Source organism: Cygnus olor, chromosome 1 (genome assembly GCF_009769625.2).
Source record: "Cygnus olor isolate bCygOlo1 chromosome 1, bCygOlo1.pri.v2, whole genome shotgun sequence".
Classification (NCBI taxonomy): domain Eukaryota; kingdom Metazoa; phylum Chordata; class Aves; order Anseriformes; family Anatidae; genus Cygnus; species Cygnus olor.
The window spans coordinates 46,126,394-46,152,969 of record NC_049169.1 but is presented as its reverse complement, the minus strand read 5'-3'; the positions used below and the strand labels follow the sequence as shown (position 1 = coordinate 46,152,969).

Genomic DNA, 26,576 nt, shown 5'->3' with positions numbered 1-26,576 from the left:
TGAAATTGCCTCCTGCAGTGGATTAAAAGAACAGTGCATTTTTATTTTTTAACCTGGGGATTGATGAGGGAGAGAAAGAACCTTAATATGCAGCTTTTCTTTTACCATATTTCTGTCTAGAATATTTTGTAAAGTGTATAATTTGGAAGTTTATGCTAGGACAGTCTATATATTAATTTAGCTAGACACAGAAAAGTGAAACACTACACAGATCTTCTTAGTGCAATGCAGAATAGCTCTAAGGTTTTTATGATCACATAAGACACACACAAAAAAGGCAGCTACAGTGTATATACACAGCTATGCACAGAAGATTTCTTACCATAAATTGCACATTGTCAAATCCATTAGCCAGCAAGTGGTTTTCATACTGAGGTAGCCCAATATTTTCCAACCATTGTCCCACTGTCTGGACAGGGCATCGGGGTCCTGTAGGAGGGTGAAGAGGGAGGCGTTTAAGCAACGAATAACCATCCACTGGATAATAGCGGTAGTCCTGGGCTGAGAGGTGGCATTGCCACATTGTGTTCCTGGGAAAGTTGGTATCAAAGGAGCCCGCCAGCTTGACAGATTAATGTTTTCAGCAAGCAGAAAAGTCAGAAGTAAAACATAGTTTACAGGGCAGCATATACTGTAAGATCTGATCCTAGCTCTACATTTCTTAGTTATTAATCTTTACTACAGACCAGTACGTCATACAGGAAAAAAAAAAAAAAAAAAAGGCAAAAAAAAAAAAAAGCATATCAAGCTGTCAGCTAAGCTGCTCTCCGTTATATGTGATTGTTGGAATACTCCACAATGAGCAATGCACTGCCAGCAGCAAGAATTCTTTTTATCAAGTACTCCTACACTCATCAGTATGCAGCTCCATGCTTCTTGCTCCCCCTCGCTCGCTCCCCTTCATTACCCAGCCTAGGCTACACCTCGCATTTTCAATAATAGCCATCAGATAAGGCAGATTTTTTTTTTGTCTGCAAGCTGTAAGCCTGCTGCTGCTGCTTCCTCCTACACACCCATCCAAGCGTCAATCTTGAATGATGAGAGCAGTCAAAACAAATGCAGAAAATAGCAAGATTCAAAAGCAACCTAGAGCACTTAAATCTGAATAGAATCTTCATACCAGTTACGCTTTACATATCTGTTTGTTGTAGATTTTTACGTTTCACAAGGCATTAGGAAAGGCAATACATAAACCATAGCCTATGGCACAGTTATTCCCTTTTCCCCTTTTAAAGCAACATAGGTAGTGGTCTGCATTTCTGCTTATATAAGAGCAAAACCCTTTAAAAAATCAATAATGAATACATTTCACAGTTTTTCTCCTGTGGTACAGCAAAAGACATAAACTGCACAACAATTTTAGTCCAAGTAATTAAATTAGCTGCATGATTTCTTCAACCGTAAAATACTATAAGACACAAGAAAACCTTCATGCCAACATGTAATAATTCAACTGGAAAAGGTCACCATTTCAAATGAATAATTAAAGAATATTTTTACTAAATAAAATTTTAAGTTTATATCATTTTCTTACAGAAATATGAATGATAGCAGGCAGACATAGAAGATATGCATAATTTATAATGAGTCTGTATACTTTAGCAACTATAGCTGGAAAAAATTAAATAAGAAATAGTGAATTTAAAACAAAAGCAAAATTCATTTTCTGCACAAGAAACTGAATATTTCAAGATGGATTTTACATCAATGTTCCATTTTTGAGATGGTTTCTCAAACAGAAACATTTTACACCTTTCTTCTGAGAGGAAAAGTTTACTAAACTTTTTATTTTCATAACAGGCTCAAAGGTTAGAGGCAGAAAATGAATATATTCAGGATACAATTCTAAGAACTCCAGTGGAACTTTGTTTATAGAATGTTAATACTTTTCATTGTTTTTCTTACCCACTGTGAACCTCAAGCATTGACCAGCTCTAAAGAGGAATTTAAATCTAGACATAAGAAAATTACAGATATCTGTCAAGGGCATCATTTGGAATGTATCACATTAAGCAGGAAAATATTTCATAAAAATCCAAACCTACATTCCAACCAACAAGTTATAATACAAATTTTTTGCAAGTGATATGCGGAGGCTTCCTGAGCAGTAGCAGAATGGATTCTAAACTGAGGTAGATACTTAAGATTAACAATACTGTAAGAGTTTCAACAGCAACCTTGTTGCAACTTGGACTAAAATTGGATGACATCTCACTGTCTGATATTGCTGCTTGGATTTGTGGAACAACTTATGCAAACTGAAGTCCATAATGATTTTCTAGAGTAACTTTAGCTGAGCCATAGAAGACCTTTTATGAGGTTGGAAAGTTGCCTAGCCCAGGTCTGTTGTGGGAGTTCACATTACTTCAGGTCTACTGATTTAATATGTTAATACATGAAGAACGAACAGTTCATTGGGCCTCTCAAAAATAAAAAATAAAAAAAAAATACAGAAGCCTCACCAGGAGATGGTCAACCTGCAATTGCTGAACAAACTTTTATGAGTTTTCTCAGGAATTTAATAAAAACAGCGTGTGAATATCTCCAATACAGAGCATATATTTTTGATGAGTACAGTGTGCACCTAAATGCACCTCAAACAGATTAACAGGTAATCCATTTTTTTTCCTCAGAGAAAGTAGATGTTCCAAAATGACAGGAATCTAGGTCTTATGGAGATACAACTACATTTCTTCACACTTGTCTGTAAATCTTCCCTATTTTGTAAAGTTTTTTTTCTACTTGAATCAGTATCTTTGTACATAATCCACACTGGTTGTGTCCAGTCAAGAGCAAGGCTGTAAGGACAGAATATGCTGAATCGAGATATAGTGGATAAGTAAATTTGAAAGGGTGGGTAAGATCTTCAGAGAACAGAATTATCTCAAACACAATGAGAATTAAGACCTTGCTCATTTTTTCTTAGTTGACTGAGAAATCATGAAGTCCTTTGTAAAGGATTCCTGACTTTGTTGTCCCCTCTCCCCCTAAGCATAAAAAAATATTTTGGAAGGAGACCTAGTGAAGCATAATCCTACCATTTCAAAGAATTGTTTGAGTCCTTTATTTCTCGTACATTTACAGACACAAATATCTCTGTAACTAGTGTCCTCCACCAACAAAAATGTCCTGCCCACAATAAGGCACAGCCAATAATCAATATACTAGTTACACTGCCAAACTGCTTCTTCCTGACCTTACTATAAACAGCATGGAAGTTATGCTGCCAGTGACTATATGAGAAGTGCTTGGCTCAATGCCTAGCAAAAATGTAGACAAAATTCCACTTTTGAGTGGCTCCTCAGATACATTTCTTCATGTAGCTGTTGGTATTGTGTCTATCTCCATGGCCCCAGCACTGGATGCTTACAGCACTGTGCGCTCTCCTCCAGTTCTGTCCCCTGCCAGTAATAACTCCGGCTGAGCCCATCGACAACACAACATAAGGTTGCTCAGTAAGGGGAGAGTATATAAGGAGAAACATGGCCAGCTTGCAGCCTTGTCCTTATCCCTGACTATCATCTCATTGCAGAGAGTATCCTGTTATCTCTAACACTTTTTTTTTCCCTCCTTCTTCCACCAAAGGTAGTAGTAAGGCAAAGGCAAAGGAAGGCAAAGAGCAATGACAGGAATTAGGATTACGTCTGCCATTACAGGAACTTGCAGCTCACTTGATCTCCTTGTCCTTTACCAGTAAAGGAGACATTTTAGGGGGTCTGCTTGGACAGTTTTTCTGAGCTAGTACAAGTGGAACCTGGAACAGCTGCTGTTGCTTTGGGACCAAAAGCCTATCTCTTCATTTTGCTGAAATCTATGATTCAGTGCCAGCCCCATGGGTGTGAGCTGCAGCAAGCAGTGCCTACTTTGCCTATGCCTGAAGCTGGTCCCAATATTGAAAAACTTGGTGCAAACTGCAAGATATGGTCTCCCCTGCAACATATTTACATATCATCGTGCTTTCCTATGATTTCAAAGAACAAAAATCCTGTGATAATTTTGTGGCACCACAACCAAAAACAATGTACCTATTCCTGCATGGGAAAACTGACGCATAAATCTCTTACAGGAATAGAAATACTTGGTTCTTTCTCCACAGCAATAGAAGAAGCACATTCAAGTGATGTCTGCAAGAAAGATGCCATCTGGTATGCTATACGATAATTTCTACAAGATGTCTTGTTCCCAGTGAGACTCAGAATATCTGTATTGTGGTGTTGGAATTGACTGAATCTGTGATATCAGAGCGCACATGATTTCATATGCTGGAAGGCAGATTTTCTCTAAATGCTAAGGAATTTATGGTCCCCTCTATTCTATTGTTTCTACTGTTACCAACGTACATTTTTCTTTCTTAATTTTTTTTTTTGATTGAGAAAAAGAAATAAATACAATGATTATCATAATTTACTTGTGGAGGAGGTGCTGCCCCAGTTAACATGAATAGATTATTGCAATCTATTTTCTTAGGTAGGTCAATACCTGTTGAAAATGGCTAAATGCTTCCAGTGTTAGAGAATCAAAACCGGGAAAATTTTAGTAGCTACTAACCAAGAAATTTCTGAATGGAGACTGTATGATGGTATCATGATATAAAAGAATTAATATTTCAGTTGACAACCAGTTTAGCAGTTCTGTAGAAGAAATCCATACTAAGTATTGCAAACTTTTTTTTTTTTTTTTTTTTTGGTGAATTAAGGCTTTCTGCCTTAACGCTAAATGGGATATAGAATCACAGAATAGAATCGTAGAATCATTAAGGTTGGAAAAGACCTTCAAGATTGTCTGGTCCAGCCATCCTCTTACTACCAATGTCACCCACTAAACCATGTCCCTAAGCACCATGTCCAACTTTTCCTTAAACACCCCCAGGGATGGTGACGCCACCACTTCCCTGGGCAACCTGTTCCAATGCCTGAGTGCTCTTTCTGACAAGAAATGTCTCCTATTTCCAACCTAAACCTCCCCTGGTGCAACTTGAGGCCATTCCCTCTAGCCCCATCACCAGTTATCTGTGAGAAGAGGCCGACTCCCAGCTCCCCACACCTCCTTTTCAGGTATCTGTAGAGAGCAATGAGGTCTCCCCTGAGCCTACTCTTCTCCAGACTAAACAACCCCAGTTCCCTCAGCCCCTCCCCACAGGACTTGTGTTCCAGGCCATTCACCAGCCTCGTAGCCCTTCTCTGGACATGTTCCAGGGCCTTGATGTCCTTCTTGTACTGAGGGGCCCAAAGCTGAACACAGTACTCGAGGTGCGGCCTCACCAGAGCAGAGTACAGGGGGACAGTCACCCCCCAGTCCTGCTGGCTACATTGATTTTATTCTTTATGATTTCAGCTGGAGAAAAAAGTTCTCAACTGTATCTCAACAGTGCTAAAGGAGAGTTAGTGTGACTGGGTATTCTAGTGAATAAACTAATCAAACAATGTATATTCTTGGAGAGATGATAAGAATAACTGGGAAAAGGACGTATAAAGAAAACTGTGCCTAACATCCAGCAGACCAATGTAGTTAAATAAATGTATTACAGGAGAAGTATAGGGGTTCCAAGAGGTGTCTGCAAGGTTCTGCTTTGCCTTGCACATTTCAGATATTTATATTATTAGCAACTCAAGTGCTTAGATTTTAAATTATCTTCCCCAGAAAATAGAAAAACCTGGGTACCTTACATAAAAACTGTAACTTCTGTGAGCAGCCCAGCTCTTTGGATGATGATATCATGTTTGGTGATGCTGAATATTTTCCTGAAACTTCTCTTAGAGACATTTTTCATGGCACATACAGAAACAAAACAAAATGAATAGAAACAGCTTGAATTTAAATAACACTATCTAGTATCTATATTCTAAAGGTTACATTCCATTGCTTATGTATGGGTCAGAACACAAAAGTAATTCTGGACCACAGCTAATGCAAGCTAGTGGAGCAACCCTCACTGACTAGGAAAATCATCCTCAAAGTTATTTTCTAATTTTCATACCAATATTTATTATAGTCCTACATTATCATTATGTAAGTACAATAATTGTTTCTATAATAACTATTAAAGCACTGTCAATGGTGAATTGTACTTTCTGAACTCCACTGGTCTTTCTCTGAGTTTCTGTTTCTGACTTTTGATGTATTATTTACCCAGTAACAGCTCAGTCGAAGTATTCCATCATGTAACATGTATTTATTACAGACACTCCAAAGTTAACATATTTTTGTGTTCAATTGACTGGTTTGGCAACTTCAGTTTAGTCTTCTTCAGAATCCTTCACATTCAGTGAATGAGGGACAGATAATATAGGAAAATTAGATTTGTTCTTGAGAGCACAGCCATGGGACTAAGACTGAGGGAACTTGATTCTGTTCAATACCCTGTCATTACTACAGAATAGAGCAGGACAGGACAGGACACAACATAACACAACACAATATAATAGTTTACTTGGAAGGCACCTACAAAGATCATAAAGTCCAACTGCCTGACCACTTCAGGGTTAACCGAAAGTTAAAGCATCTTATTGAGGGCATTATCCAAATGCCTCTTGAACACTGACAAGCATGGGGCATCATCCACTACTCTAGGAAGTCTGTTACAGTGTTTGACCACCCGCACGGTAAAGAAAATTTTCCTTATATCCAGACTGAACCTCCCCTGATGCAGCTTTGTGATGCTGAACAATATGTACAGGGTATACAGTAACATATCACCACACAGCAAGGTTGCTTGAGATGTACTTAGATATAGTTTCTAGATTCTGATTTTGTAATTTAAATGAATTTTTCTTTTCTAAAGACAACAGGGAAACCAAACTATATTATATATTATTGTGATAGCATTGTAATGACATCAGTGATATTTATATCCTTGGCTGACAGAACAACAATACAAAATGCAACCTGCTAAATTGCAAAAATTACTTAAGAACAGATGGACGTTTCACTGAGAGAGCACATGATCAAAGGCACTGGATCACACCACAGCTTCATCTAGCTTCAGCCATTCACTAGCTTCATTCATAGTGGCTAGTATTATATGCTTGCAGAAGAGCGTAAGAATAAAAAAAAGCATACAGTGATCCTTTACTATCATTCTCCCACTTTCCAGTAGTATGCAGCTCAATGTTTTCCTGAAAGAGCAATCACGTCTTCATGTTTAACAGTATTTTATGGATTTTTCTGCCAGAATTTCATCTAATTTTAAAGAAAAACTAGACAGTTTGGTGGTTGACAAGATATACCAAGAGACAGAGGGTTGCAGGGAAAGCTAGATTCATCCACCCTCCCTCTGTAACTCTGTTCAATGGGAAATGGATGGAATGTGACTCTGTGCCTTCTGGATGCCACCCAAAGGTAATACGTTATTGTGATCTTGTAGTTCACTCAGGAAAGCTACATTTAGGATGCAATTAAAATCCAGCTGTTTTTTTCATGATCATGGAAGGAGCTGCTACTGATGGAGGGAGTGTCAAGCAAGTGACATGACGCCAAATCTCAGTGGGTCCCTGCTACACTATATTACTCTAATATGATTTCCTCTGGTAGGACAAGGATGCTTCAGTTGCCTGTCATTTTTTCAGGAATCCTATTCACAACCAAAGGGTAAAAGTATACATGCTAATTCTGGCTTCAATACAGGCTAATAACATTTTCTGAAAAAAAGGAGTTAGTTTCTTAGAACAATTTCTGCATTTGTCTCAGGAACTTTTACAGGATAATAGTAACACTACACTTACCACCTATGAGTAATCATTTTCACTGCTTTCATCTAGAATGAAAAAATAGCTTGAAGATTTACATGACACCATGACCAATCAAAATGTTGTATTTAATTCAGTAAGGACTTTAGACTACTGTTAAAAACTAGTATACTACATGCATATATATATATATGAATGTATAGTGTTTCTAAAAATGCTATGCAGACCCAACCCTTTAGGCTATAATTCCTGGCACCATAAAAATAAATTCATGTAATTTCAAATTTGAGGAAACCTTTGTACAGCTCTGTGCTAAGCAATACTGGACTAGCAAACAAGCAGAACAGAGAAATATTTGAAGAAAATGTTAAAAAAAAAAAAAAAGAAAAAAAAAGAAATAACACCCACTAGACAGAGATATCACAAGAAGTTAAATATAGCTATGAAATCAATGGCAGCTGTCATTTCATAGATTTGGGAAGTGCTGCAAGGTCCTGTGGAGAGCAATGGAAACGCAGAGGCCTGTACTAACACTGTAGTAAACTGTCAGATCCTTGAAATGATGAAACTTGAAAGTATACAAGATGGAGGCTTAAGGATTTCTCCTGGGGTCATTTTACAAATCAGATTCAACCTGAGGCACTTTGTCATTTGTTTTCTTTTGCCTAGTTGGGCTCAGAGGCTCCCCTGCCCCAAACGCACCTGATTTTACTGTGATCTCTTTTCAATAACTAATCAGGTAAATTCCCTCTCTCCTTCCTGGTCTTTCTAGCTTCATTTTATAATTCCTTTTCAACAATCCCTATTTACCTTCACTTTTACTTATTCTCCTCATACATTATGATCATTTGCTCTCTTTTCATCCTTCATCTGCAGCTACAACAATCTGTTGTTTTGCTTCACATCTGCCTTTTTTGTTTTACTTACTTTTTATTCCACTTCCCCTTTCCAGCCTTTTTAAAATAGGGGAAAGTAATTCATTTTAAAATTAAATTATTTATTCTGATAGCTTATCTCCTGAGATTTGTCTAGAGTTGAGACTATGTGAGGTTTAGGCATTAGGTTAGTCCTGACTTAACTGGAGCAGGCTCTCCAGGGAAGTGGTCACAGCACTACACCTCGTGGAGTTTAAGTAGTATTTGGACAATGCTCTCAGACATATGGTTACATTTTTAGGTAGTCTTGTGTGGAGCCAGGTGTTGGACTCAATGATCCTTGTAGGTCTCTTCCAACTCAAGATATTCTGATTCTATGATTCAACATTTATAAAGATTACATACAGGAGAACATTTTCTTTTCAACGCAACCAGCAGCTAAGTGTAAAGGTGAGAGTCTAAATGTATACTAGAAAAATATGCTTAGATGGGAGCTAAGGTAACTTGAAGCTCTTTGTTATAAATAACACCAAACTATCCCTCAGCCATTTCCTTCCCAGAATATTTAAAATCTCATAAAATAATAATATATAAATGAGATAAAACTGAACACATTTCGCTGATATGATAGGAAAACGTTATAAAAATGAATAAAAAGCAGAAGTGTCAGGGCCCTTAGGGCACCAATGGGCTGTCCCTGGCCATGGTGTGGGATCCCATTTTGGCTCAGTCTGAGGCCATCAGCCCCTTCCCTTGTGATGCTGTCTCTGGCCCTACCTCCTGGATGGACACTGGACCTACATTGTGGGTAGTTCATGTCCTGGGTGGACCCCTCAGACATACACTATATATTTTTTGATACCCATGTTTTAACCTTGTCAGCATTCCTGTCCCTGAACCTGTCCCCTTTTGCTCCAGGCTGGCTCCCTGGACAGACCCTGGACATGGCTCATCACTCCCCTTGTCTGCACCTGTCAATGGAGCCTGTTTCCATCACATAGCTCTGTGGGACTGCACTTGGTGGGTGAGGGTACAGCTTACCACCACTAGGGAACAGCTGGTCCTCTCTGTTCCTTCACAAAAAGTCAGGATCTCAACAGAAACTTGCCTCATTGTACAAAAAAATCTAAATATGACCACCTTCTGTAATGTTTCTCCCTGCTAATACAGGCTGTGCAACACCAAAGGAAAACTGCAGTATCTTTCAATGAACGATTAAGACATAACTTCAGTGGGTGGGCATGCTGCCGCAGTTCTGGCAATTCACTGGACTGTTTGCATATGCATGAGGTTACATAAACCCTGCTCTTCCTGTCTGCAAGCTCCTTCACGCCTGACTTCTCAACTCTCACTCTACTGCCTCTGGAGCAGGAACTCTGAATTGGCCTCCCCTACCCGCAGATGGAGCCTAGGATCCTGCTTCAGGAATCTGCACTGATGCCTACAGACACTGTGAACACTTCTCATGGCATTGTACTTGCTCCAGCATAATGTTTTGTTTTAGAAATTGGAATGATAGAAATGCAAATTCCCGGACAAGTTTAATTAACTGTACTCGAGGCATCATTTTTTCCATCTTTCCTTTCTCAAGGCTAATGGATCTCAGCAAAAGCTCAAGTGGTCCTACAGGCTGTAGGTCACCTGAAAAGCTAGTGGTCAGATTGGTTTCACTAACATTTCATAAGATGTTAACAATAATCAATATACTAAAACAAGATCAAAACTAGATCTGTTTTAATAATCAAAAATAACACCTACAGTCATTCTTAAATTCAGGTCTAGAGCTGTTTAGCTACATTCCCTGCTATTCACTGTTTGAAAACTTTCATGAACATAGATTTTTGCTTGTATAAATTTGAGAGGAATGGCTGGTCTCTATATGAACGCTATATTCATCTGCAAATAGGGGGATCTGTGTACTAAGATTTATTCTTTGTAATTATGTTCTCTAAAACATTTCAGATAGTCTACCAGAAAACAGAAATAGCACTAAGTAACTGAGGTGGTCCATCACATCTCATAAATAGAAAAAACAATCAAACTGCAGAATTCATATTTATCCAAACTTATGCATGGTCATGAATAATAAATATACTTTAGAAATAGATATCAGAACAATTCACAATTTTACAATAAATGCTATTCTTAGCATTTAATACTAATTCATATTAGCAATCAATAATTTAACCTCAGACATCTAAGATTTGTAGTAATGCAATAAACTAAAATAAAGAGCTAAAGGCAGCAGTGGATAAAAACTAGAAAAACAAAGTTCTGGGAAGTTTCTTACATCATGGGTTAGAAGCAGAGGTGGTATGTAGTAAAGCAAATAATTCTTGAAGGATTTTAAGGCGTTCAAACAGTATATTTCTGAATAAATGACAAGGAAACAGGAAAATTGAATCTAGTGTTATGATCACGAACTTGGGTTAACAGTCTGGATTAGAAAGCAAACGAATACACTTTAGTTAGTTTAATATTTTAAATTAATTCATTTTCTGTAGGTGGAACTAAAACTAGAAACAATTCTGTGCTGTAAATTCTATAATAAGCCAAACATTTTTAACTAGCATGTGATGTTCTTGTGATTACTAGAAATGTGAGCTTCCAAGGATTCATATCTATTTAAGTCTAAGGACTACTAGATTAAGAAGGAAAGATGAGTGAATCAACTGAACTTTCAAGAATCTGTTATTAATTCAATTTTAGCAGACTTAGATCTTTATATATTTTATGAAAGATAAACCCCATCATAGTCTCACTAGCCACGAAATCACTAACCCTCATATATTTGGTGGTGAAGTACATGAGTAGTATCTATTTAAACTCAGACAAAAGAAAAACAAAGATAGTGAACAAACTTTTAGAGATTTATCCTTTATAATCACTTTATGGTTTTCATAAAGTCTGTTTTAGAAGTTAGAAATATTCTGTTCTCTTTAAAGTATTTCCTAGCCACAGACTGTGAAAGCCTCATTTTTCAACAGATGCTTTCAACTCCACTGAGGTGCTAAATCCTATTTTGCATACATTTTGAACCTGATATTAAACTTCATCTTAAGGAGTAAATGCTGTTCAATTCAGTGACATCAGTTGAATTCAGTATTAATATACATGGGTGTAAATGACTACACAGTTGCAAGTTTCAAATTAAACTGCAAGGAAAAAATTGAATTTAAGCAGGACTTCTCAAAATCTCAAGTAATCTGATAATTTTCTTTTCCTATCATTTATCACAGCTTGAAATAAATGTCTCAACCTCTGGAATTACAGTAGGATGATTATGAGAGGATTGTAGAATGAAGGCACCATTAGCCTGTCACTTTTTAAGTACACCAACAAACATTCTGACATTACCTTTGTGAAAACCAACCAAACAACCCTTGTGGAGACCACACAGATTCTGAATACTCCCCTTGGACTGTCGTGGTTCAAATGAGAAACAGCAAGACTTCAGTCCTACTGCAAATAACCTCAAAAATGTTTTAAGCCATTTTTTCAAGTTCTGACATCTCCAAACAATCTATCTACGTTGATCCTTGTATCTCCTATCTGGGTAGACATAGATTGGCAATATTTAACCAGACAGTGCAAAAAGATACAGTATGTACAGCTCAGTGGAAATGCAAAAAGATAATTCATGAGAGCACCTACATGGGTAAATATGATCTGATTTATACATTTTATTGTACTTTCAGTTTAGTCTGTAGTAGCCTATTTATTTGCCTAAACAGCCTATTTGTAGTAGGCTGTTGCAAAAACAACTCTAATTAATTGGTATATGAAGAGCATATAGCTGAATATTACATTTACGATACTACAGGGTAAAATTGCCAGTATAGCAGGAATACATGAATAATGGAAAATGAAAGAAATGCTTGCAGCTTTTTGCATCCAACTCCCATTGTGTTTATTATAAAACATAGCTAAAAGCTCTACAATTATCCTGCAGTTTGCCCAGTCGTCTGTAAGGTTTGTTTTGGTACTCAACGGATCATTAAAACAGATGCATCTTTATCTCTTGTTAGGCTTTTACAATGTAGTAGTCAACAGAACATTAATCCAATTATTCACAATTTCTTCTGGAGAATTTATATGATCTTTGGGTAAGTTCAGTGGCATGTAATGCATTATGACTATCATGATCTCAGTAAATAAATGTCAAAAATACTTCTAGATAATTATAGCGTTATGCCGTCTGTCCTCCATTATGTTATAATCTAGGCAATCACATGCACCTAAATGACCATTGAAATCATTTGAAATGCAGAGATTTGTAAAATAAATATGAAGATTGGTATGAATGATGCATTAATACAAATGCATGTGTGAAACCACCAGAAGACAGTGGTACAAAGGGTTACAAGTATGGTCTGCATTGGTAACAAAGGACATAGCTGACAGTTATAAAATACTAAGGAATGTTTTTATCAAGACACTCTGATAAAACAAGAGCACAGATGATTTGCCAGCAAAAGACCCTACACTCCACACAAGAGAAAAGCAACAACTTTACAGCGCATTGTATGTGATATGCGTCTCCTTGTTATTCCAAAAGGAAGACAAGACTCTAGCCCTAAAATATGCAAGATAAGGAAGCAAAAACAATGAGCACCATTGAAGTTAGAAAAATTCTGAATCAAAGCAATCACAGCATAGTAACTGCTGACTCCTTAACACCTATCCAAAAGAGTTATTAGCTATTGCTAATCAAAGCAACCCAACAGATGTGATGATGATACAATAGTAAGCAACTCTTGCCTTTTATATCACACACAATTGACCATGGATGCAAGTTGGATGGACACACACACACACACACACACACACAAGCCATGGCACCTTTGGGCACTGAGTGTGAAAGTGAGTGATATTTGTAAGAGAATGTGAGTGACTGAAAATAGTTTTGTCTAAAACAAGCATCACCTTCATCTTCCATAACATCTCATATTGACTTTAGTTACTTGAATTCCCCCCAGCAAGTCTGCCATTCTGACCTAAAATTCCGTGTCGACTTTGGAGTTTTAAACAGATATAAGGAATTACAGAATCGGACCCAAAGGTATGGGCCTATTCCCTACAGTGCAGTCCTATAAATGGTGATAAAGAGTCCAGAGGCTTGCAGTTTAAGAAATTTAAACTGCATTTGCTACTGATGAAGCATCAAACAGCACTGAGAGCAGAGACCAGTTGCTGAGCTGTCTGCTCTTATCAACTCCCTTTTCTCTCACCTACAGAGTCAGGATCCCTCTGCCTATTCTTTTTTTCCTCTTTATGATACTACAGATATTTTGGTCTTTTTACACTGCATATCAACTTCAATGAGAAGGCAGAATTTGGGAGGGAAGTGATGTTATCCTTGTTTTATAGTCTGGTTGTTATCATTGGCTATTGCAAAGTTAAGAGTTGTGGGTTCAAACTTTAAGAGGTCTCCCACTTTGTGAGAGGGTGCATGTCTCATTTTATTAAAATCCATGAATTAAACTCACTTTATCAAAGTGCTTAGTTTAACCACATGAAGATTTAAAAAGGAGAAAGAACTACTGCAAAACAGACACTAAATTACAATTAAAGTACATACTTTCAAATATATTACTTACCGCTGTGAAAATTGCCTTATGCCAACATGCCTACACATATCTAATTAAAATTCTGCCTTAATTAAGTACTTATATTTTATCTGTTTTCTGCCCTTGAGGAGGGAGGATATTAACAGCTTTGGAGAAAGACCACTTTGCCAAAACTGCAACCATATGGCAGCAAACAGAAAAGGGCCAGCCTAACAAGGCTTCGCTTGTTAAAAGAAAGTTGTACTTCTTTGGAGTGAAATGTTAGCTTTTATAGGCAGAACCATACTAGGGAAGATGAAGGCTTCGTGTCTGAGTAGTGGCAGCAGAACAGACAGAAGAAAGAGAGGAAGCTGATCATGTTGCTTCTGGCAGTCAAAGGTCTGTGCAATTTCAATTACAATTGTACAGTGTGTAACGTAAACTCTTATTCCTCTTACTCAGCTTTTCTGACTATGGCCCCACATGATTCCACCTTTTCCTAGTCTGCTGAAGTAAGATCTGCTTTACTTTCACAGCCTTCATGTTCAAACTCACATCCCTCATAAATCTAAAGAGGAAAATTTCTTGCAATTTTCCCTATATTGAGAAGGAGGAGTCAATTGATAGCAGTAGCCTTGGTCATATCAGTAGACAAGGCAAAACAAACAAAGAAAATAATTTTTAAATGATGAATGCTTACAACTCCAGTTCCAATATGAACTATCAGAGGAAGTACACCACAGAATGCATTCTAATACAGTTCTCCATGATCTACTGTCAATGTGCGGCATTAAATCTGTACTGCATGACATAGAAACGCGCGTATGTAGCATGCAGAAGCAGTAAGGTCTTGTCTGTGCAAAAACTTGATGTAAATTGGAGTTGTAGGGTTTATTCTGAACACAGCACAACCCACTACAACTCTGCTAGTTTCAAATGAGATAGGGCTCATGTGTAGTCAGCTCAGGCATACCTGTCTGTTCCAGAGTCCTTCTGGTGTCAAAGTAGCCCTAGAATAGCCAACTCATTGGTCTCTCTGAAGTCATAGGCATGATATTACACACTGCTAGAGTAAATATTTGAGAAGTCATGCTAGCTTCCTTGACAATGATCTTATATATGTTACAGTTGTTGTATACACCCAGAAACAATCAGCATTAATCTTTGAAAGGTACTTCCTCAGGTAGTCTCAGTGAGTAAAGTCTGGAGTCTTCATATTGATATTTAGACACAGATGTTGAATGAGATGCTAGGATTATCACCAAGCAGAGAGTAAAGCACTGTTCTCACAAAAATAAAAAAAGGGGGGGGGGGGGGGGGGGGCAGAAAATACACTTTGTGTAAACCAAACTTGCTAACTGTACTAAGAAATTTACTTCCTTCAGTTGTAAGAAAAAAGCTTTCCAGTATATTACACTCCAGGCCATGCAGATCAAGTGACTGAAGGATAATTCAGGAAAATACACCCTGTATTCCTCTAGTTGGAACAACGAGGGCACTCAGGGTACATGCTCATCTAAACAAAGAAAATCTGACTACAGTGGACTTGTATTGCATTTATGGACAGCATCCAAATAAGAACTAATGATTAGCAAAATTATAAAATTGCCTATCACCCTCCACATGCTAGAATACGTTTGACAGAAGTGGTTCTCTCAAAAGCCTAGCTCAGTCCTAAATTGTTTGTAGATTAACTCAATATGGAATGACCTTTATTATTTTCCTTGTCTTCATTTTAATTGCTCTGACTTGAAACAATTATTAGCTTAATCATGATGACGATATAATAGCCATTACCCATGTTTAAAAAGCTTACCTCCATGGTAGAAAATTCCTTGATCATTCCCTTTCAAGTGACTTGCAAGAGTAAACTGAATCACGTATCTCTGAAAAGCTGCTGGGCTCTAGCTAACACAGAAATACTGCTAACCATGCCTTTTTTTATTCCAGAAAAAATGTTTATAATTAGGCAAAGCAAATATGAAATTGAAGTGTTTCTTCTCTTTTACCAGAGAAGTGCAGATGGCTGATATTTAAACATATTAACTTTTCTAAATCCTTTGCAAAATGTGTGTTACTGATCAGTGGAAGTATCTACTGTGTTGGAAAAAGAAAAAAAAAATAGAAAAAACACACAGCTGTTCCATTTATTAAACCCCACCTTATATTTCCCCTTATAATATTGTTCTGTGGAGGAGATGGAGATTCATTTCAGATAGTTTTAGATATCTACATCTGAGGAGGTCCTCTAGGCTCCCTTTTTAGATACGTCTAGTGCCATTTTCTATGCTACAGACATTTAGATGATGAATACGATACTGAAGAAATGGTCGCTTATCTAACTCTGTATAACTAGCTCAGTTGTATTCAATGTAGTCTGCATGGTGGAAGTCTAAATTTAGACATTAAGGATAAGATTAATCTGTTTAACCTAACATTATTTTCATAAAACACATGGTTACTTAATTCGCTTACAGGAAAAACATATGAGACAATGTCAAAAGCTTAGCTGAAGTTAGAATACTGGGCATCTACTGCTCTTTCCTCACCTACAAAATTTGATATCTGCTCATAACAGGGCATTAGACTGCTTTAATAGTTTTGCTCTTGACAAATTCATGTTTGTTACTTATTTCACTATTATTTTCTAGATACTTTAATAGTTCATCTGTTCAGCAACTCTTCCATGAATTGAAAATAATTCCTTACATTCTCTTTCCTCTCCTCTTTTAAAGATAAACTTTACATCATTGTCGTTTAGTCTGTTGGTAACTCATCCATTTCCCAAGAATTATCTCAGGAAACAACAAATGGGTCTAAAATCATTGCGCACTGTTAAGAAACACAAAATGAAGTTCATAAAATCAATTTAAAGACACCTAACCTATAAAACCTGTTCTTTCTTTATCTAGCATTAAGGTTCTAGCCCTAGGATTAGCTGTGCATGCCATATGCTCACCAATGACCTTTTCAGAAAATGTGTGATAAAAGGTTATTACACATTTTGCCTTCTCTGCACCCACTATGAGCAGCTTATCCCTTCTTATGGTACCTCTTATGGTGCCAAAGATTTCTTTGTTTTTCTTCTCCTTATTAATATCCCAATATAATTATATTACATCTTTATTTCTCTTGCTAGTTGCATCTGACTGAGTGCTTTGGCAATTCTGACTTGTCTGTTCATGCTTGCATTATTCTACTATACTTAATAAATAGAGAAATCTTCCTCGTTATTTCTAAGGTGAAAGAAGGGATGACAATTTAACTAAGCTGGTCATTGAGACTTTTTTTCTTCACATTGGTGCAGCTCATACTTATGCCTCTAGTAGTGCTCTTTTGAAGAACCCACAAATTTCAGAGAAACACAGAGTAGCAGTAGTCTTGTCTGATGTGCAATCTGGGCCATTGTCGTAAATGGGTTACTTGCTAAACTCCACTTTCTTACAGGTGCCGCCAAGAAACTTTAAAGAATTAGACAAGTCTTCAGACTCACCATCAGAGACAAAGTCTGCTATTAGAGGCATGAGGGTAAGGGCTCAGCTGGAGTCTCCTAGTATGACAGCCACATAAGGTTACATATTCTATTTGCATGCATCCATTTAGCCCTGATGTTGCCCAACAATTCCCTTAATTATAAACTACTACCAGCTTTAAAAGGCAAAAAGGTGGTTCTGCTTTGTGCAAAGGGTCTGAAGCCCAGTGGAGGCTGAGGACCTTTCCCAGTTACAGCCATAGCTGCAGCCCTTGTAGCTGCAATCCAGACGGGTGTCAAGGAAAATGACTGCTCAAGTGTTGGTTTCACGTGTACAAATGCTGGTTTCCTCGACCTTTCCTGATTTTGCTTGAATTGGAGCTAGGAACGGCCAGCGTGTAGTAGCAAAATCAGGCAAAATAGCATCAGCTATTACTAATTTGCTGGGAGTGCAAATATAGTCAACTGAGCAGAAAGCATGGCAAGCCGCTATGAAGTGTTCATAACAGTAGGTAAAAAACAAAGAAGAAAAAGAAATCCCCACAACATATCTCCTACATAGGATTTCATATGATTAGCTACAGCAAAATGCAGCCTAAAACTTTGCATCTATTTTCTTATGTAATGTTTTCAAATCATAGAATATCCCAAGTTGAAAGGGACGCACAAGGATCATTGAGTCCAACACCTGTGTGGTTTGGGTTCCAAGGGACCTTAAAGATCATCTAGTTCCAACACCCCTGCCATGGGTGGGGGCACTTTCCACTAGACCAGGTTGCCCAAAGCCCCATCCAGCCTTGCCTTGAACATTTCCAGGCAAATTTCTCTTTAACTTGCATCCTAGAGATTTTTTTTTTTTTTGAATAAATTATCTAAATTTATTGACATCTACCTTCTTGAGACATGTTTTCCTGGGTAGCCTGCCAATGTAATTTCTTTCCTAACAACTGCCATGATAACTAAATCTCCAATTACTATCAAGTTCTATTGTTTCAGATATGTACCAAGAACCACCATATTCTTCTCTGCTTTCATGCATACCAACAGACATTCAACAGCTCTAAACTAATCCTATGTTAAAGATCTCAAAGCAAACATATTTTTAAAACACAAGCCTATGTTTCCTCTCTCCTTCCCCTTCCTCATATTCCTGAAGAATTTATACCCTCTAAATGACTGGACTTTTAACGTAGTATATATGACAGATTCTCGGCAATGCTAGCTTTGTCATTATCTTCAATTAATTCTTGTCTATTCCTCATTAATTCTTCCATTAATTCTTACCTGTTCCTCATTCTTCTTCTGTTAGTATACTAACAGCTAAGATAGACAGCAAACTGACCCATGACTTTTTGTCTAGTCACTTTAATCCTGTTTTCAGTAATCCTATCTTTCTCAGGGGTTAGAGCAACGTCCAATTTGCTTTATTTTAGGATGAAGATTTTTGTCCTCACCACATTTCTTAATTTCCTTTCTCTCATAATAGAATTCGTGCAGTTATATTTAGGGTGTAGAATAAGTTGTAACTTGACTAAGAATGAAGAGGATAGATGATACATCTTGAATCTTCAACCATTTCATCCATTGTCACAGAGACCTATGAAGCACTTCTGATTTACTTAGAATAATTCTTGGCGGTATTATTAGGATCCAGGTAAATGTTTATCATATGATAGTGATCTATAGGATACTTTACAACTTGGTAAATTTGGGCTCCTGTGAAGAAACACACCAGCCATAACCTAAGTTCCAAGTGGTGTAGATGTCTCCATATCACTTATAGTAGAAGGTCACTAGCCAACACCATCTTATATCTCCTCTCAGCAAGGAAGGTTTTATAGGCTATGGAGAAATGTTTTTTTCATGTGTTAAATCTCTACTTAAGATTAGTTACTACTTGCTCCCTGGTCAGCACTCCTGGCTTTGATTTCAGTTGCGAGCTACTCAGATGTGGAATGCTACCTGCCCTCAGAAGAAATCTGTAGTGAGCAGCCTCTCTAGTATCAAGTTATTTTTCGAGTACCTGTACTGCCAACAAACTGAAAGCTCTGATTAATATTTTTTGCTTCCACATACATGCTGTGGATGATATACTGAGTCAGTTCAGATTCTCTTCTTTCCCTGCCTCTCTAATTGCTTCTTAAGGGATTCGTCTGAAAACTTAAATGAAGTTTTCCTAGATTTCACCATTAGGAAAATACAGCCCAAAGTTCCTGTAAATCCATTCAAGGATTTCATCACAAGATGTCATCATTTATTAATTCAAAATATAGCTATTGATTTATCAGTTTGTGATGTATTTCCTCTCAAATATATACATATATATATTTTGCTGAGTGTGATACTATGCAACACAAAAAGCTCTTAATGCATACTAGATTAAGAATATTTGTGCTTAAATTTAATTTCTTTTTGTTTTCATTAATGGTTCATAATAACACCAAAACACGGGACTAATTAAGTACTAAAATGAAGAACTGCATATCAAGCTACATTTGCTTTTCAGTATTATCAGAAATTTTACTGTTTAAAAAGCTAGCAAGAAAAGTGAAACTTTTTATAATGCTCAATAATTTAGCTGGTTTCAGCTCTATGTGAAGAGAAATCTTTTTGACTTATACAGTCTGAATATTAAATAATTAATTATTTTTAATTTCTACTAGCTAATTTTTTTTACACATATAGTAAAATAAAACTAACAAAACCCCTATATTTATATATAAATGGATAGTTATTTCTGATTATTTGATCATACGTTACTTAATTTTTCTTCCTAAGCATAGACCAGTTCTTTATGTTTGGCTGTGTTATGCTTAGCACAGAGCTAGGAAGAAGAGAAAAGGTGAATGGCAAGTTCTGAGATGGAATTTAGGTTCTTAGCACTACAACACTTGGGCAGATAAAACCCTAAGTGCACTGGGATCCAGACAATGCCAACATCTGAATGTTGGCAGAGGCAGGACCCATGAGAAACAATGAGGCACCTGAGACACTTTTTGCCAATAAAATATATTTTATATAGGAGGCGCATGAGATGAATTACTGCAGAACACTTCAAACCAACTCATTCATTAGGGCCAAAGACCTATCTAAAAATCTCTTTTGCTATGTTATCAGTAAGAAAGACATATTTATTGTCTTGTGCTAGTTAGCAAGTAGTAATTAATACAAGCTAAAAACATTAGTCAAGTAAAATATGTTATTAGATATACACATATCACTGTATTTAGGCTCAGTTTGAGTGGGAGCAGAACCCAGTCTGCTGTGTGAAATAAACACTCCTTATTTTCTGCTAGATAACCATACTACTTTGTTAATACAAAATAAGAATGTTCTTTAAGTATAGAATCTTAGATATAATGCATATTATAATTAATAATCTATAAGTTATTAAATTATAATTTATGATTTTATATTTTATAATGCATTTAATGTTGTGTTTTATCAAATGTATTGACATTATTACAAATCAAATATTTGATATCATAATATTATAACAGTTTCTATTGCTTGCTGCCTGAACTGGGTTTGACTGAAGCTGGAAAGGCATAAAGGAATGAAAACTGGAAATCATATATGCAAAGCTTAATATAGCTAGCTCTGTAACAGAAATAAATGTTTTTATTACAGTTTGCATGTACAGCAAAATTGATTATATTTACAGAAATGTAGTTTTGTTTTGATTCATAGTACATAGCTTGATTCCTTCATTAAGAGCAAAATCAGATTATCATTCTAAACAAGCTGAAGACCATTAGATGACAGAAAGGAAAAAATGTTAGTTTGCAGGCAGCTGCACACTGAATAGAAAAGTTGTGACTTAAGAGTCCCTTCTGGAAAAAGAAGAGCAATGAAAAGAGTAGATCTCCTGCCAGTTGAAAGAACTGAAGAATCAAATGTCATGTTTGAATGACAAGAAAAATAATGCGTACAGAAGAAGTCACAAAATGCCTAATGACAAGTGTTTCTGAGAGATTCTTTTTGATCTTACATGAAAACAAAACAAAACAAAACAAAACAAAAACAACTGTGGTCAGTCAAAGGAAGGGTTGGAGTAGTGCTTGCATATCATAGAATTACAGAATCATAGAATCATTCAGGTTGGAAAAAACCTTTTAAGATTATCTGGTCCAACCTTTAACCTAGTATGACAAGTCTACCACTAAATCATGCTACTAAGTTCTACATCTACATGTTTCTTGAAGACCTCCAGGGTTGGTGACTCACTAAGTTATGCAAACTTGAATACTCATACTGTAGCTTTTGTCTCCTTTTCATAGCTCTTACTTGCTGCACAATTTAATAGAGGCCTGATTTTGTGTGGTGCCTGTGCACTATCATGATAAAAAATAATAAGAAGCAAATACTGAATTTCTTATATCTTCAGAAATTACTATCTCATAACCTAAAGTTTCTCTGTGAATAATTCTCTATACTGACACTGCAAGTTGCAGAAAGAAAAAAAAAAAAAAAGCCTGCCACAATAACATGCCTAGCAGTTTTCATTGTATTACTCCCTACTTTTTTCCAAAACAAAATCTGAATCTGCTTGTTTGATTTGCAATCATATTTGCATTCAAATCAATCATTTTCTCATTTTCCTAGATTCCCTTGTTATTGTCCAGCTTATGTTAAAATAGCTGTGTCAACTCTATTTAATTGATAAGAGTTTCATGCCATACAGATATAATTCTCTATGAAATTAATGATTGTTAAAATACTTTTTTGAAAAAAATCTTAAGTGATAAGGTACATAGTGTCCTGCCTGACGCATAAACACATATAATTGTATGGAATCGCTAGCAGGAATGTGCTAGTAGAGGTAAGCTTAAATAACTATGCCTCCAGACCAAATTATTCAGTCATGCAAGTCAGTTTTCATTCCACCAGTTAGGAAAAAGACACAGTAAAATACTTCCAAAATTCTTATCAGTACAGTTCCACAGATTTATGCTAACACACCAACAAGCTAGTCATGACTAAAGTTCTTAGAATTCACCATGGTAGAGAAGGTTTGCAAATTTTCCCATCATTGCTAACACCATTCACTGGCTGTCAGCAACATTTTCAGTACTGTGCCAAATATTTGCTCAAAACTGCATTAGATAATATAATGCTTTAAAAAGTGTCAGCAGCTACTGGACTATATATACATTGAGTGTCCTACCATTTCGAACAAAAATTCAGCTGAAAAAGATTGGAAAATAGCCCTAGTAGAAGGGCTTCGTTACAAAGTATTTTTCTGTTAAGATTTCAAAGCAACATTAATGATTCCAAATTGCTATTTAAAGTAACAGCTCCAGGATACTGAGCCAAATGCTTCTCTAAAAGTAAACAAGATTGATTCTGTTCATGGTTATTCAAATACTTACAAATGATTTCAAAACAATGGTTTACTTCGCAATATATATCTATGGTTTCCCTATAGCCAGCTAAGGCACAATTAAACAAGAGTTTAAGCTGGTTTTCCTTACTTGTAACGTGATCGTTCATTTCCCCCAGACCAGTATTAATTCCAGCATCTATGGAACTCATGATTTTATCAATCTATAAAAAAGAGAACAGTGAAAACAATTGATGATTGTTATATTTAGTTTTTCATGCATGAAATTCTGGAATAATTACTTTCATTAAGAAAACAACAGTATAATCAAGACTGCAAAAGGCAAAAATCAAATGGTGACAACTAACTTCTCCACTTTGATTTTTATTTTGCAACATATTTGTACACATCAAAAGCTAAACCTTGAAACTGATGTTTCTTTTCCTACTGTATAGCTCCTGTCGTACCAATGATTATGGTCATCTAGTTACATCTCAGTCTTTGAAACTACTTCATGACATTTCTGTATGTGGATACAAAGGAGAAAAATGCATGTATTAAAGTATATGACAGAATGGATTTTAATTACATAGGATAATTTTATTTGGTGATAGCTGTGAACCACAAGAACACGATTTAAGCAGTAATATTAATGCATAAGAATATTTTTTATTATTATTATATATATATTTTGTGTTATAAAGTACTAAATCAATTGTTCATTTAAGATTTCCAGAGAACTTCCTAGCTCCCTTTTTTTCTGTCTGCTCCAAGGACCCTGGATAGGTATGAAACATAGCTGTGCCCACATATACCACTTGTGAAACAGAGCTACATTCATGCCAAAGTTCATTTGCAAATTACATTGTACTTACTATGTCAGAACTTTTATACCTACTGTTTTTTCCATAAGAACGGCATACACACACATACAAAAAGTGAATGAAAAGACTGGTGTTGCTAAGGCAGACACAGGGAACCAAGTTTTACAGAGCTTAATATTAGGACTACTCTGAAAGCTGACTCCTTTTTTAATACTATGTATTTGTCACTGGTGACAGGAGAAAATCTAGACAACTTAGAATTCATACATACTTTTTTGATAAACTACATTTTTCTTACCCTTAAGAACAATCAAATCTTCTGAAAAGACAAACTGACTAGTCTCAGGATTTCAATATATCTAGGTTAATGGAACAAAACCTGATCCTAAGTACCTTTCCACTGAGAAAGTATCTCCTTTACAGCAAAAACTACCTTCATATGTCCTATCGAACCAGACATTTAAATGAGCTGGAAACCTTTTCCCAGAAAAGTAAACAATCACACAAACAAACTCTCTGCTTTTCTGAAATAAAATGGCACTCTGGAGATGTATATAGAGCCCCATGACAGTCATCTTAAAGAGAAATGCTTGCTTCTCTATATCAGCAGTAAAGATATAAACATTTTGCATTCTTAATTTACCTCAGTAAGATGGCAACTTTCATGTCTATGAAGAATTGCTTACATTCTTGTAATGTAGTATAGTAGAAAGAAAAAAATAAATTAGAAGAAAGAGGTATAAAACTTAATTTAAATCAAGCTCTAAAACTAAAATAAAGAATTTTGTATGAGCAAGCATGTGTACTATCAATTCAGCATGGAAATTTCTTTTTATAGTTCTGAATTCATTGTAGCTACAAGGGTATTCCCATTTCACACAAGAACCAAGTCACAAGATATGTGCCAAGTATTGGGTACACAGGCTATACACCAGTTAGAGGATATATTATATATAGAGGGTTTGGGAATGCATAATCAACCTAAAATCTTAGACTCTCCATTTCTGCCATCATCTTTTGTCTCTTGGGGGGCATTGCTGTGATGGGAAATAATTAGCAAACATATACATAATGGGCATAGCCACAATACTTTTACCAATTTTAATAGTGTCAGTGGTGAGGGGTTTAGTAGAAAATAATTTAAATGTCACAACAAATTATAGCATTACCTCATTCACTATGGAAACAATAGATTTCATTAAACGTATAGCACTTTGAATAAAAATGCATTGCATTTTGTGCCAGCTGTCGAACTACCATGCATTAGACTATGATACACTCTCAGGATTTGTAATGTGGAAGTTCACTTTTTATTTCATCTCTGAAATGGAAAAAATAACAGTATTTACCATATATTTGTTATAAATACCATATATTTGTTTGTTCTTAAAAATGATCAAAACTTACTTCTTCCCATTCTGATGTGAAGGAAGGTGTTCTTTCAGAATTTCCTTTAGAGCACTGTTGATTTGGTGTGGGTTCACTCCAGTTGCTTCTTGCTTTTTTGTCACTTGGAGGATGGGTGATAAGATTAGAATCAGATTTTGAAACATTTTTGTACAAATGCATTTCAAGCAAAGTCTTTGGTAAAGATCGTATTCTCCCAAGTGTGCATGCTCGCTCAACAAATCCTCCAGTAGTAATAACCCACTGTTCACTTATCCTTGTTGATGTGCCAACCAGTGTATGGTTTTCCACTGGTTTAGTTTTAGTATGAAATATGGTTCTGTTTACAACCTGTGGCTTTTTTTTCTTAACAGGAGGATCAGGGTTGTTTTCTTTCCGTAGCTGTATCTGCTGCACTGTGCTCTTGCTCAAAATGTTTTTCTCCAGTGGACTACTGCACTGGTTTGTTTTGCTGTACAGCTGGAGTGGGTTATCAGGTGGGTCACATGCAGGTGATGATCCATGAAGTAAACCTGCAAACTGCTCAGCGGGGTGTCCTTCAGGAAGATCACTTTCAGTAGATGTCTCTCCATGGCAAAGACGCTCTGAAATGAGAGAGAGTAACTTGTAAAAAAACTGGGTGATAAAATACTGTAAACAACAAAAACCTTACTCTCTGCAAAATGGTTTTTGTATGCTGCTTGGTTCTTTTTTATGTACAGAAAGAAAAGATACTTATGACATGAATTGATTTATTATTCTCTTAAAAAACAATTCTCTCCTTGAACTTGACAGATTTATCCTGGTTGAAAAAAAAGCCCAAACCACTCAATACTACACATAAATTCCAGGAAAAAGAAAATTTATAAAATAAAATAGGTTGTTGCTATTCTATTAATTTGATGGTGTCTCTTTTAATTTGTTACTGAGTTGAATTGTGTACAAATTATACAACTTTGTAAAATGAATTAGCTAGTTACTTTATAGGTATTAAAATACATGAAGAACCTGTATTATCAGGAGTATTGTTAATAATATTTCTTTTTATAGTCATTATAATAATAGTGAATTTACGCTATTATGCCTTTTAACTGACAGTCTCTAAGGAATAGATCTGAGTGTTGTTTTTATTTCTGGGAACTTGCAAGAATAGTTTCAGAGTTATAGTAACCTTTGTAAAATAATAGGAAATCAAGTCTTTTCCTAAGAACTGAAACAAGTTTTATAGGCAATTTAGCATAAAAAAAAAAAAAAGGAACTGCAGAAAAATGTATTTCTTGACACAATTCATAGTGGATTATTAAAAGTGTATAGCTCTTTTTTATGCCTGTTTCTGTAAAGATCAGGAAAAAAAAAAAAGACCTTTTTTATATCTGTATCTTTTTCTAACTTCTTCTAACTTACCATTTAAAGTCGTCCTGTTGATCACATCACTCTATCCACATGGCATTAAGTTAGCGTA

General features: G+C 36.1%; 1 protein-coding gene across 1 annotated transcript in view; it reads right to left on the bottom strand.

Moving 5' to 3' along the window:
- The window catches only part of LOC121063868 (ankyrin repeat and sterile alpha motif domain-containing protein 1B-like), a 269,342-nt gene that overhangs the window by 26,567 nt on the left and 216,199 nt on the right, over positions 1–26,576 (bottom strand). Inside the window, exons 13-15 of the mRNA XM_040544776.1 lie at positions 25,136–25,719; positions 23,056–23,128; positions 323–429 (exon numbers count right to left, since the gene is read on the bottom strand). Of these exons, the coding sequence (XP_040400710.1) occupies positions 323–429; positions 23,056–23,128; positions 25,136–25,719 (764 nt within the window). The remainder of the gene's footprint in view (positions 1–322; positions 430–23,055; positions 23,129–25,135; positions 25,720–26,576) is intronic.